At 42.5% G+C, this 12855-nt stretch overlaps 1 protein-coding gene across 4 annotated transcripts in view; it reads right to left on the bottom strand.

The window, feature by feature from the left end:
* Positions 1 to 12855, bottom strand: part of CACNA1D (calcium channel, voltage-dependent, L type, alpha 1D subunit) — a 452582-nt gene that overhangs the window by 78896 nt on the left and 360831 nt on the right. For all 4 annotated transcript variants that reach the window (XM_006862051.1, XM_006862053.1, XM_006862050.1 and 1 more), the window contains 7 exons: positions 12028 to 12142; positions 11416 to 11485; positions 10651 to 10717; positions 9704 to 9851; positions 7242 to 7371; positions 3719 to 3778; positions 772 to 878 (listed from right to left, as the gene is read on the bottom strand). In XM_006862051.1, coding sequence (XP_006862113.1) covers positions 772 to 878; positions 3719 to 3778; positions 7242 to 7371; positions 9704 to 9851; positions 10651 to 10717; positions 11416 to 11485; positions 12028 to 12142 — 697 coding nt within the window. The remainder of the gene's footprint in view (positions 1 to 771; positions 879 to 3718; positions 3779 to 7241; positions 7372 to 9703; positions 9852 to 10650; positions 10718 to 11415; positions 11486 to 12027; positions 12143 to 12855) is intronic.

Raw genomic sequence — 12855 nt, 5'->3', positions numbered from 1 at the left:
AAAAGTTAATATGTGATTCAGCCATTCCACTGGTACGTACATACCCAAGAGAAATGAAAATATATATCCACACAAAAACTGTACACAAAAGTTCTTAGCATCAACTGGTGAATGGACAGACAAAACATGGTCTATCCACATAATGGGCAATGAAAAGAAATGAAGAACTGATTTGTGCTACAACATGAATGAACCTTGAAAACATTATGCTAAGAGAACGAAGCTGTCACAAAATGCCACAAATTTTATTATTCCATTTAATTGAAATATCCAAAATAGGCAAATCTGTATAGTAGATCAATTATGGCCTGGCTTTGGGGCGGCAGGGAGGATGGGAGAAATGGGGAGTGACCATTAATGAAGATGGGGTTTCATTTTGGGGTCATAAAAATATTATGAAGTTGATTCTGGAGATGGTTGGACAACTCTGTGACCACACTAAAACTCATTCAATTGTATACTTACAGCGTGTGAAATGTATGGTATGTGAATTATATCTCAATATGTTGCTGTTGTTGTTATGTGCCGTGGAGTCAATATAACTGTCATGTAATCACATTAAAAAAAAAAAAAAAAAAAAGAAAGAAAAGGAATTGTCCCAATGTTTTCTGGCATGGGAGCAAATAGCCCTTGGACTACTAAATGCAACCATCAAAACGATGCCTGGTCTTTAAATACTATGTTAAAATGCCTGTTACATAAAACATTCTATCCAACAGTCTTGGGTACTAGCACACACATACACACTTCACATACGCACAGAATACTTACTGAATCCCAAATGACACCAGAGATACCCCAACAACCAGCATATCCAGCAAATTGAAGTAGTTCCTGCAGAAAGCTCCTTTGTGGAGGAAAGCTCCAAAAGTTGTCATCTATAGGCAGAATCATGGGTAATTCACTATTTTTTCCCCTCCCCAAATAAGAGAAATGTAAGCGATTTACAAAATCTTGGGGGAAGCATAACTTGATTAACAAGAATGTATTATAAAGCCACAAACGTTAAACCAACAGGCCTGAGCAGCAAAATCTTTTGTTCATACAAAAATGGAAAAACGGGCAGCTTATTTCAGAGACATTTTTAAAGAAGTGACCAATTTTAGGCTTTATGACTGTGTTGGCAGATTTCAAATATAAACACATTGTTGGCATGTTCAAATAGCCCTGGCTCTTGAGAGTGTGCATATGATAAAATTTGTTAGACTGTAACTGTTATTACATAACTGCAAAATGCTGGTTCATGACCTCTGATACCCTAGTACAACCTGCGTTGATCCAATTCAGCTTTCCTGGGAGGGGGGTCTAGGGGTGGGGGCTAGAAAGAGCACAGCAATCCAGAGTGTTCGTGGGATTTATCTATATAGACACATGTATCATCGTCTCCACATAGACCCTTTGCTGCTGTACCTCCAATACTTAGCGAGTTTAAAAACACCTCCATGCCTGGTTACCACTAAGTGACTCCCCTAAGTCCTTCTCTTGCTTCCCAGCAATGTGCCATGTAGCTAACTAGAGTACATAGGGTAGGTACTTCAGTGAGGTGCTTACTGGTTATAAAAAGTAAGTGCTGTTGAGTAAATTCCAAACCCACAGAGACCCTGTATAGGGTTTCCAAGAAGTGGTTGGTGAGTTTGAACTGCCAACCTTGTGGTTCAACCTGACCAAAGCGGGTCCAGTGCTTATCCTACAGCGCCACACCAGGACTCCATAAAAAGAGTTTAGTGAGGAATTTCCTCAGAGTGAAAACAAAAGCATCATGACTTAGACACAAAGAATGGGGCTTGGCTGTGGAGGTTCAGATAAGCATAGCAAAGGAAAGTCAGAATCTGGAAATAAATCATACTGTTTTTAAGCACCGTCGTGTGGGCTCCAACCCACAGCGACCCCGTATAGGCTACCCGAGGCTGTAAATCATTATGGGAGCAGAAAGCCTCATCTTTCTTCTGTGAAAACGCTGGTAGTTTCGAACTGCTGACCTTGAAGTTAGCAGCCCAACACGTAACCACTATGCTACCAGATATAAAATTACCAATATTCAACCGCTTTTTGATCTACATGAATGGCAGTTTCAGATGGTTTAACCAAATAACCAAAGAGCCCTTGGAATCTTCCTATTTCAGATGTGAGAGAGCTTTCTTGATGATTATCTATTTTCTGAACTCTTTTTGTTTTAGCTTATATTCCACTCTCTGAAAATACCTTTTGAATGGAGAATGGCTCAGGAGAATTAAGTCACTGAGGCAACTAAACCAAAATTAAAAAGAAACTTTTCAATAATCCTGAATCTCAACTGCCCCAAAGCTCAAGAGTTAAGTATATTAATTTAGCAACTTTGAAATGTGGGAAGTCAAATAAAACCTCAATTAGCCAGGCTAACTACGTAAACTATTTCTCCGTTCAGCTTGAGGAGGACGGCAAGTTACAAAAAGCGAAGCTGTGCTCCCGGGAAGGAACCGGTAAAGGCAGGGTGAGGGAACTGGTACTCCAGCCCCTGCACATTCTGCATCAGCAGGCCTCCTGGGAGACAAGCCCCATGTGCAATTCTAATGCAAGAGAGGACTGTCAACCAGGTTCATAGGCTTAAAGGAAAAAGCAAGAACTTGGATTTGCAGAAGATTTTAAAACAAAGGTTTCAACAACATTAGCTGTTTGCTTGGTTTTACCGTATTAATGTTTTCATTACCAAGAACAAAAACAAAATGGGAATATATTCTCAATTCCATACACTTTTTTTCTGAGATGAACACACAAAAAACCAAAATGGTTTTAAAAAAATTATGGGTAAAAGTATTCATTTCCTGGCTTATCTCTCCACTAGGAGATTTGAGGGTGATGGTTCACAGGGCTGTGTGAGTTTCCAGACTCTCAGCTGTTGGTTTCCAGACTCTCTGAGTGCTTAAGACACAAGCTCACCCAGAGGGTAGCCTTCACAGACAGGATACAAACTACATGCAGCAAATGGCAACTGTCAGCTCATGCACGGGCTGTACATTTTGGGCTCCCTGTCCAAAAGGTATTTTTGTTGTTATTTTGTAAATGTACGCCCATCCATTAACACAGATATAAAATATCTTAACACAAATAGATTCAAGATGTCTTGCAAATCTGATTGCAAGAAAATAGTGTTTTACTATTTTGGACCACTGAAAACATTAAGTTAGTCAGAGAAATGAGAAAAGATACACTCCCTTCCTAGGATAAATGCTTTTCTTCTGACTCTTGATGCCAGGAAGGGTGGAAGAAAGTTCACACATAGCGATGTATCTATTATCCACTGACAAATGTCAAAGGATATATATATACATATATATATTTTTCCCCCTGCCCTAAAGGAGCAAAATATAATTTCCAATCAGTTTCAGGAAGCAAAAGTAGCTCCTATGTGCATCCAAAGCTTAAAAATAAGTTGGAATAGTTACAGAAAAAAAACTTTCTGGTTAAGAAAAAAGTTTATCTTTTTCATAGAAGATATGAAAAAATTACAATTAAAAACTCAAAAGCACTTCAAGCTTCATTCCTGTGTAAGCACACAGGAGGAAGCCCTTAGACACACCAACTGCCACGTAGCCTGTTACCTTCAAAATGATCTCAAATGCAAAAGTGCCAGTGAAGACATAATCTGCGTAACCTAGCATCTGGAAGGTAAACAAAGAATTGCAACTCTTATTGCTCCTGCTGCTTTGGAATAGGTGAAGGTCAAGGAAAAAGCCGTTACCTTTAACAGGATTTCCACAGTAAAGATGGCTGTGAACGCATAGTCAAAGTAACCCAGTATCTGCAAGGTACAACATGTGGAAGTGAGGCAAAGGCATGGGACAAGCGTTGACAGCCACATGCACCCGGGTAGATGCCCCACAAGCAGTCAGAGACCATTCTCCTGGGATAATCCTGCCATTCTTGGAGGAAGTGCAGAGAAAATGCTCCATATTGGTCCAATTATAGCTCCAGTTACGAGCAAAGAATGAGCATTTTGGAATTCCTCCCTCCTTTAACCATTCATGCTGACTCGTTTCCTAGTCTCATGTCTTAGACAGATAGACGCTCATTTCTAAAAGTGATTTATTAATTATCTTTTATCCTCACAGCACCATATCTACAAATTCCTTGTGGCACCGGATAATTTTGAATCTTAAAACATATTTTAGATTTGTAACTGCATCTTTGGCTGAATGAGGTATGCTGCCATTCAGCTGAGCTTCAGATTGGTGGAAAGATGTAAACAAAGATGTTAGTGGCATCCATCTGAGCCAGAAGCTTCCACATGTCTCCTTGCATTCCATTTAACTGAGGAGTAAACACTCTCTCCCCACCCATGTGCTGGACTCACCGCCTGCTGACTGCTCACTCTGTATCTAACTTTTTTTTACCTGCTGGGCCCCTCAGAACAGACTGACATGGCCTTTGAATGATCAGTCCAGGCTACTCGCTCAGCATTTCTAAAGATACTTTCTGTTATCCAACCAACTAAGGCCTGTTAACTCTTCTCGGGTCTCTGATCCTCTTCAACATCACAAGCAGTAGGCAGGTGGCCAGGCAGCCGAAAGTATGACCATTCACATAAGGCTGCTTCCAGGGAACCAGAAAGCACAATGCCCTCAGCCACAAAGATGTAGCCAAGATTCATGAAAAAACAGGCCATCTTGACAACTATACTCTTTGGTACTGAAAGAACTGAAGAGGTCAAAGTGGGAAGGGGCCATGGAGACCACCCAAGCCTGGGGTAGATTAACCAGCAAACACAGTATGCACCAGCTTACAGTACACAATGAACACATAGGCTTGCCTTTACTAATCTGTAGTGAACTATTTCACCCAGGTTTTATCCTATCAAAGATGTGGTGAAACCCAGCTGAAATTGTTCACTACTTAATGATTAGCTGTTGTGGTTAAGTGCTGTTGAGTCGGTTCTGACTCATAGCAACTTTGTATAGGGTTTCTGAGGAGCGGCTGGTGGGTTTGAACTGCAGAGCTTGTGACTTGCAGTCCAGTGCTGATCCTATAGCACCATGTGTGTGCCTTGTTTATTGGGTAAGCCAACTCCTTACATTTAACAGATGTGAAACGAACTCGGGAGGTAGAGGGTGTGCACAAAGTCATGTGGGCAGTCGAGTCGGTTCTGACTCACAGCAACCCTGTATAGGGTTTCCAAGGAGTGGATAGTGAATTTGAACCTCCAACCTTGTGGTTCAAATCGACTTTTTGGTCCAGTGCATATTCTACAGCGTCACACCATGACTAAGGAGTGGTCTTTCAAATTCCACTGTAGAGCTGCATGGCCCCCCTGTTCGAAGTGTGTGATCCGCCTCAGGGCAGACCTTTGCTGTTTCTTTTACAATAAAGTGAACATCTCTGCTTCAGAACTCAGCTCACCTCAGGTGACTCTCTCTTTTGAGTGTACTGATTCGACAATGGTTTCTGCTTTGGGATTTAGAAGTTTCGCTTGAATACTTCTGGCCAGGCAGAATACTTTCTAGAACTATTAGGACCCTGCCACTTCTTCCTAATTCCCTCCTGGGTCACAGCAAGGAAACCCTTGTTGTAAATACTTGAGTCGTTATGAAACTCAACAACCTAGTGCTTGGAGTCCAAATTCTTTGATTTAAGGAGTTCTTTCCCAACCCATCCTCCATTCTCTTTCGCTCTAAGAACACAGCTAGGGTTCACAAAACCAACACTGCAATTGTTTGAAAAATAATACACATACACATCTGTACAGCTGTTAAAAAGGGAACAAGAACATGTCTACAAAGAAGCAACAGGGAAATAAATGCATGAAGAAGTTATTATAATAAAAATATTAAAACTATAGGCCCCAGTGTCAATCTGTGGTCTACGCTAGCTCCTGACCTAGGCTGTCATTTAATGCTATTTTTTTAAAAACCTGTTTTTCTCCTTTTCAGGATGGGAATCAATGACTCAGAGTTCTCTGTTCCACCTGAATGTTCTGATAGAGATGGCCCCAGGAATCTGTAATCAAAGTCCTAATCTGTGAGGTACAGTCTTCACCATGCTACCAATAAGCCACCTTGGGGGAAAGAAAGTTCTTTGTATCTTCTTCAAATCAGAGTGCTGTTTTATCTGTCTGAGAGACTGGATTTGTCAGGCTTCAAAACAAGAGTCACCAGAAACAGAGAAAAACACCAAGCTTTGTTCTCATGACAGAAATCCTGAGGGCACGGATCTAATGATTTGTTTGTAACCCTCAAATCTCTAATGATCTGATTATAAAAAGCAACACAAAGCAGGCAAGGCAGTGACAGCTGCTGGTCTCCACACTTGCTGAGTCCTCTCTCCTCGAAGATTTTCTTGACAATAACCTGAAGTTGTACTATAATATCTAGGCTGTCGTGTCCTGACCTTCTGGAACAGTCTTTCCTTTGACTTTCTCTCAGAACTTCAAAAGCTGAATTGCTTAAAGGGGACTGCTTAGGCAAGAACAAATGTATATATATACAAGTTTCTTTTCAACAGAGATCCAGTGGAAAAACTCCACTCCTAAATGACAAAACTAATGAACAATAATAACCCCTACTTGTTCCCTTAGCATAACCACCTCTTGGCCTATATAGTTCCTTCTCTTCTCAGAACCACTCAATATCCCATTATCTCCGTAGCTTGCAGTTCTCCTTAGGAATGAAGTTTGTTGTTAAATGCCGTTGAGTCAGTTCCAACTCTTAGCAACCCTGTACAGGGTTTCCAAGGAACAGCCGGTGAGTTTGAACCACTGACCTTTTGGTTCAAACTGACCTTGCAGTCCAGTGCTTCATCCTAGAGTGCCACACAAGGACTCCAATGGAGCTTTATTAATACTGTTTTCTCCTTAAGCCTATATAAGACGTGTCTCCTCTGACCACTCCTCAATAAGAGTTCCTGGGCATGTAACATACCTGGTTCAATTTTACTTTCTCTCTCCCTGTGTCCATTGGAGAGAAATCTCAAAATACATGTGGATGTGAATCTGATTGAGGAGGGGAAAGAGAGGGCCAATATGCTGGCAACAAAAGGGATGAGGCAGAAAGGGGCCTGCGTACATGAGAAATTACTACAGAGTATTTAAAATGAAATTTAAAATTAAAAATTCAATAAAGATTTGTTCAGATAAACTAAAACCTCCTTGGCAATGACAAGCTTCCTCACAGAATGTCTTGAGAAGACATGCTCTACTTCCTGTATCTCAGACCCCTGTTTGGTTCTGATCCCAGAGTAAGTCCCTTCCACCACTCCCCTCAGAGGCTTACAGTGTTCCGGAAGGAATGACTGCGGATGGGGTCCTCAGCGGCGAGGGCAGCGCTGCTCAGCATGATGAAGACAAGGATGAGGTTAGTAAAGATGTGGTGGTTGATGAGTTTGTGGCAGCCCACGCGGATCCTGCAGGGGAACAATCAGTGCATGGATTGGGCAGAGTGCCAGATAGACTCCAGGCACACGGGACAGCACTGCCAGCTTGTGGGGACCCATTAGAGTGTGGGGCCACTCTGTGGGACGATATCAGGCAGATGAAAGCTGTCCACTATGCTATTTGTGCCCCTGCCCAGGCAGCCCGAATGAGGCGGCCATTAGTCCCGGGAAGTCCAATGACAGTAGCTCCTGAGAGAGTGTGTATGATGACACTGGTTTTATGCTGTGGTTTTCACAGAGACCATTTCATTCTGTCCTGAAAAGGGGGACAACGCCCTCCTAAAGATGGAGAAACAGAAGTTTCTGGAGGTGAAAGAACTTTCTCAAGGTGATAAAATTACCAAGGATGGACCAGGGAAAAGAGTCTTAATCCAGTTCTATCTGACTTCTGACAGTTTCACCTCAACAATTCACCAAGAATGAGACCACTGCCTTTATTTTACTGTAATTTAGAAGTTTTAATATATGATTTATAATAAGTGACATGTGATGAAATCTCATGCTATGTGGCAATTTGGTCATAAATATTTCTTTTTTGGGGGGGGAGTTAACTCCCAATAAGTTCTCCTTAGAAGGTTAGATGAAAGTTACAGCATCATTTGCCAGAATGTGACGATCTTATTGTATTAGAATGCTCATAGAGCCCTTGGTCCAAACAGGAAAGGGAGGACAGGGTGTGTTCTCAGCACCACAGACCCTGGGTCCAGTGAAGGCTCTGTGTGCCATCTGAACTTCTGCTGCTCTGCGGTCTGATAGGCTAGTTAATGACTATCTCCAGCCTCAATGACTTTAAAGACTATTATCATTTTGTCAAGAGAATATATGGAGGTTTTCTTTTGTAACCGCATTTTCATCTTCAGAACTAGAGTCAACGGTTGAACAGCATGGTAAGCATAACTCAGGTCACTCAGCTAGTGAACTGTTCACGTGACGGATGTTGAAATGGCAGCATTATTTGCTACATATACATTTACCAAAAAATAAAAACCTGAAGTCAACTTTCTATGAAGGCGACCTCTCCAAGTTTTGTTTTGGGGGCTGCCTGATGCTAGTGTGGACCGTTTGGAAAGGTTGCCAGTTAATTAGCAGCCTGGTGTGCAGCAGACCTTCCAAGGCAGTGAGAGTATCAGTACTCACAGCTTTTGGGAGAAATCAATCCACTCCTTCAACATTTACATACAAAATGAGCTACAAGTGTCACTAGCATTGTTTAATAACCTATTTCTTTCAGAAAAGGATACTCAAACTCTAACAGTGACAAGCTGTTAAAAAAACCATCTTCAAATCTTCGCGTCTCCAAGGTCCCCAGCATGCCTTGCTTCCCCCACCTGGTTCTCCCTGGTGGTGGTGATGGTGATGTGCTGTGTCGGTTCTGACTCACAGCAACCCTGTACAGTGTTTCTGAGGCTGTAAATCTTTACAGGAGCAGAAAGCCTCATCTGTCTACTGCGGAACAGCTGGTAGTTTCGAACTGCTGACCTTAAAGTTCACAGCCCGATTTGTAACCACTAAGCTACCAGAGCTCCTTATTGATTCTCCCTTGGGTCTGTGAATTATACAGAGTTCTTCTTTCTGACAAGAAGTACATCTGCAATTCTAGAAACCTTCCCAGGAGCCATTTATTACCCCTGGCATTTCATTCGATCCCAGATGATTTAAAACCTAGAAACCAGCTAGTAAATAAACTTCTACCTCTTACAGGGTTTGTGACTTATTATCACATTCCTGGTGATCACCTTACTATCTTCATAGGAGAAACAGAATCTCAAGTAAAATATCAGAGGGCTGAACTGATTAGCTACAACCTCTAAAGTACTATTGAGCAATATTACTTTATCATTATAAAACTCAAAGGGAAAAATAATCACTGGTCTCAGGGGGAAGATGCTGTGCAGAACTTGATTGTACAACTGTCATCCACAAAGCATTATAACCGAAGATTCAATCATTAGAAAAGGGGTGGAGAACATTTCACAGGTGGCAATATCTGAACCATCAGAGCAGTGGGCGCTCCAACAGCATTTCACGGAGGGGAATCTTGAGTGATGCTCCTCCCAGAACCTTGTCACACCTCAGCCCTTTGTCCAGAAATGAGAATGGCTAGGAAGAGATAAAAAGGCAAGGCAAGGCTGGAGAAGAAGAGGGGTTGGAAGGGACTTGGAGGTAGGTGGGCTCCAAAAATGCTCTAGTTCAGAAGGGGCTGTGAGCTGCTTGCCCTTTTCCCACCCCCAGCCACCCTCTAGCAACTCCGTAGAGTGACAATGAGATGGGCCACTTATGGGGCTGAAAAGGGTGTATTTACGGGTTGGTCTTGCTAAGAATGAAGAAAGCGCTTCCTTCAGGGATGGGGACAATTTTCTCCTTCATGTTTAATTCTGAGATTCTGCGAGGACGGGGACCAGCAGGGACCTCAGGTTCATCCTCTTCCTCCTCCTCTTCCTCTTCCCCAACTTTAAATGAAATATTAAAAAAAAAAAGCAATGACTGCATTATAAATTAAAATCCAGCATTTACCAGTGCACATTAACCAAAGCTCTCTTTGCTATGATTAATATCCAATATGAACTGAGCGCACACTGAGGACTGAGGAGCATTCCCATCTGGTGTGTGTTAGGTTGTTGTTTTTGTTGTGAAGTGCTGTCGAGTCGATTCCGACCCATAGTGACCCTAGTATAGAGATTTCCAAGTAGCAGCTGGTGAGCTTGAACCACCAACCTTGCAGTTCAAATGGCTTTGCATTCTGGCGCATTAACCCACAGCTCCACACCAGGACTCCAACCACAGGTCAGAGGTGGCCTTCATCAGAGGTCTTAGTGTTCTACTCCCAGAAGTTGGCTATTTCTCAGTAGCCTTCGTGTTCAACTTTGTCTGAAAAACTGTGTGAGACTTCAGTCACTTATAATCGGTCCCCCAGACTCCTCAGGCCCTCTTAAATGAGCTAGTTCAGTGGAAGTGTCAGATGAACAGGATCCTCTGAGACTCGAAGGTTATCTCCTTGAGAGCTTTCCCAGCAGAGGTTTGGCTCACCCTAATCACCTCACACTTTCTCACCCCATCACCTGGAATGTGTGCTGCATATGCTAACAGTCACCAAGGGGACAGGACTCGTAAGCTTGGTCGCCTCGGCAGTCCAGTGTGTGCACCAGCTGGGCCAGCCAGCTGCAGACAAAGCAGCTGATGGCAGTGTTGTTGTAAGGATACGTGATTCGCGAGCTGAAAGCCCACTTCTGGAATACACTGTGCCCATACCTGGTACATCACAAGGTGGGTAGGGATCCTTATCCTCATCCTCTTCTCGGTAGTCATCAATTGTAACCTAGGATGGAAGAGATGTCTTGGGAGAAATAGATGTGGACTAAATGTACTTCAGAGAGGGAAAGTCAAGGATGAAGTCTGCCATTCAGCCCAGCACAGAGAAGTTTCATCTAAAATGTGTGTCTGTGTATGACTGTATAGGGACAAGCTGATGTCCCTAAGGTGGTGGTTTTGCTTAAGACAGAAGGTCTAAGGGAAAAGGGCAGAGGAGAAAAAGTCTACTCAGTCAAGGTTAACCAGCCCAAAGAAGCATTGGGTCCTTTTACTATCCTAGCGCTTGTCACATACACTGTGTGACAGCAACATTTCAATTTCCTGTCTCCCTGTGAAACTGTAAGCTAAGCTCCATGAAGGCAAGGACCTCGTCAGTCTTCTTCGGTTCTGAATCCCCAGTGCCTGACTTACAGCAGCACTGACTCTAGAATGAAAAACCCAGAGCTGTCTTTGGTGGGATAAAGTTTGACAGTGTAGTTCTGAGGCCACCCAGACCACCTGTTTCTGGGAATAGACATCAATAAGTAATCCCTGGTTTCAATCCCCACTAGAAGATGCTAATACCATCTTGACCACAAATTTCCAATAATGAAACAAAAATAAGTCATCAAATCCGTCAAGTATTAGTACAGCTCAAACCTTATGGAGCTAGCAAATGGGCTGAAGCACTTAGGGTCAAAAGGAGCAGAAAGTTGGAATCAATACCTTGTTGTCACTGTTGGCTATCTGGTTGACCTCTGGTTTGTTGTTCTTCTTATTTTCTAGGCTCTCTTTTCTACAAATAGCAAAGAATACAAGGAACCATGTAGCCATACTGCTATGTATAAAAATGCTCATCAAGATTCCGAATCAACAGTGGGCAGATGAAGGACAGAACTTAATTGAAAGCAACAACAACAGTAAGAATCTAGCACGACCCAAACTCAGAACTTCCTGTTAATCTCAATTCACTGGATTCATTACACAGATCAACTTATTAAAATTCTCATCCAGAAGCTAATCAGCCTTGAAAGCATCATTTATTTTATGGTGCCAAAATTAACTGCAGCATTGCTTCAGGCATGGAGATGTACATTCCCACTCTCAACTCCAGGGAAACAGAGCCAAGGCCCTGGATTCTATCCAAGATCCCATTCTTTTTGGTCTGCCCAACATGGTTCCGGCAGTCACTGCAAAGCAGTAAGATGGGGACTGCAGCTATTAAGATGTATGATCGACTCCGCCCAAACCAGGCCAGGCCTTCCCTGTGACTGAGCTCCCTGAGGGGGCTGCTGATGACAGCCCATCGATACACACATCAGGTGAAAATGGGGTTACCTGGCAATCTTTTTCCTTTCTTTTTCTTCAGCTTCCTCTTTCTGAGCAGTGTTGAGACTCTCAGCATCAGCCAGATTGTCTACAGCGATGGCCAAGAAGACATTCAGTAGAATATCTAATTTGAAAAATTTAAGGGTACAACCCAGTTCCAAATGCAGCTGCATAATGGCCAACAATGCCAATGCCACACCCCTCTGTCTGTGTTCTGGGAGGTGTTGGTAGCGAGTGACTGTCCCCTAGCATTATTCTGTTGGTAAAACCAGAGAATCAGAGCTACGAGAAACTGTTTTTGTTTTTCTGCAAGAAAATTAGAAACCAGTAGAATGCAGTCTATAGCAAAATGAAATAAAGACTCACTGAAGTGCAAGAGAGTCTGCAAACATTCAACATTCCCCTTCACATGTGTGCATCTGTACTGACATATATACATGTGGTATAGCTATGGTATACATTGTTTAGAACAATCTATAGCATCAAAGCAAGCCCTCTGCCATCAAGCTGATTCTGATCCAAAGAGACACTGTGTAGGATTTCCAAGGCTGTAAATCTTTATGGGTGCAGAATCCCTCATCTTTCTCCTGAAGAGCTGGTGGGTTTGACCTGCCAATCTTGCAGTTAGCAATCCAGTGCTTATCCTACAGCACCACCAGAGTTCCTCTATAAAACACACGAAGTGTAATCAAAAAGTAAGTTGTACTGGCAGTTAGGAGACAGGCTTGCAGAATGTGCCCTTGGGTTGTTCAAATTCCTGAGTGTTTTTGTGTACATCAAAAAACAAAACAAAAAACATTTAAGAAGAAAACAAAACAAAACAGGGAATAGAAGCAA

Source organism: Chrysochloris asiatica, unplaced genomic scaffold, assembly GCF_000296735.1.
Source record: "Chrysochloris asiatica unplaced genomic scaffold, ChrAsi1.0 scaffold00046, whole genome shotgun sequence".
NCBI classification, from domain to species: domain Eukaryota; kingdom Metazoa; phylum Chordata; class Mammalia; order Afrosoricida; family Chrysochloridae; genus Chrysochloris; species Chrysochloris asiatica.
This window is presented reverse-complemented; position numbering and strand designations above follow the sequence as displayed.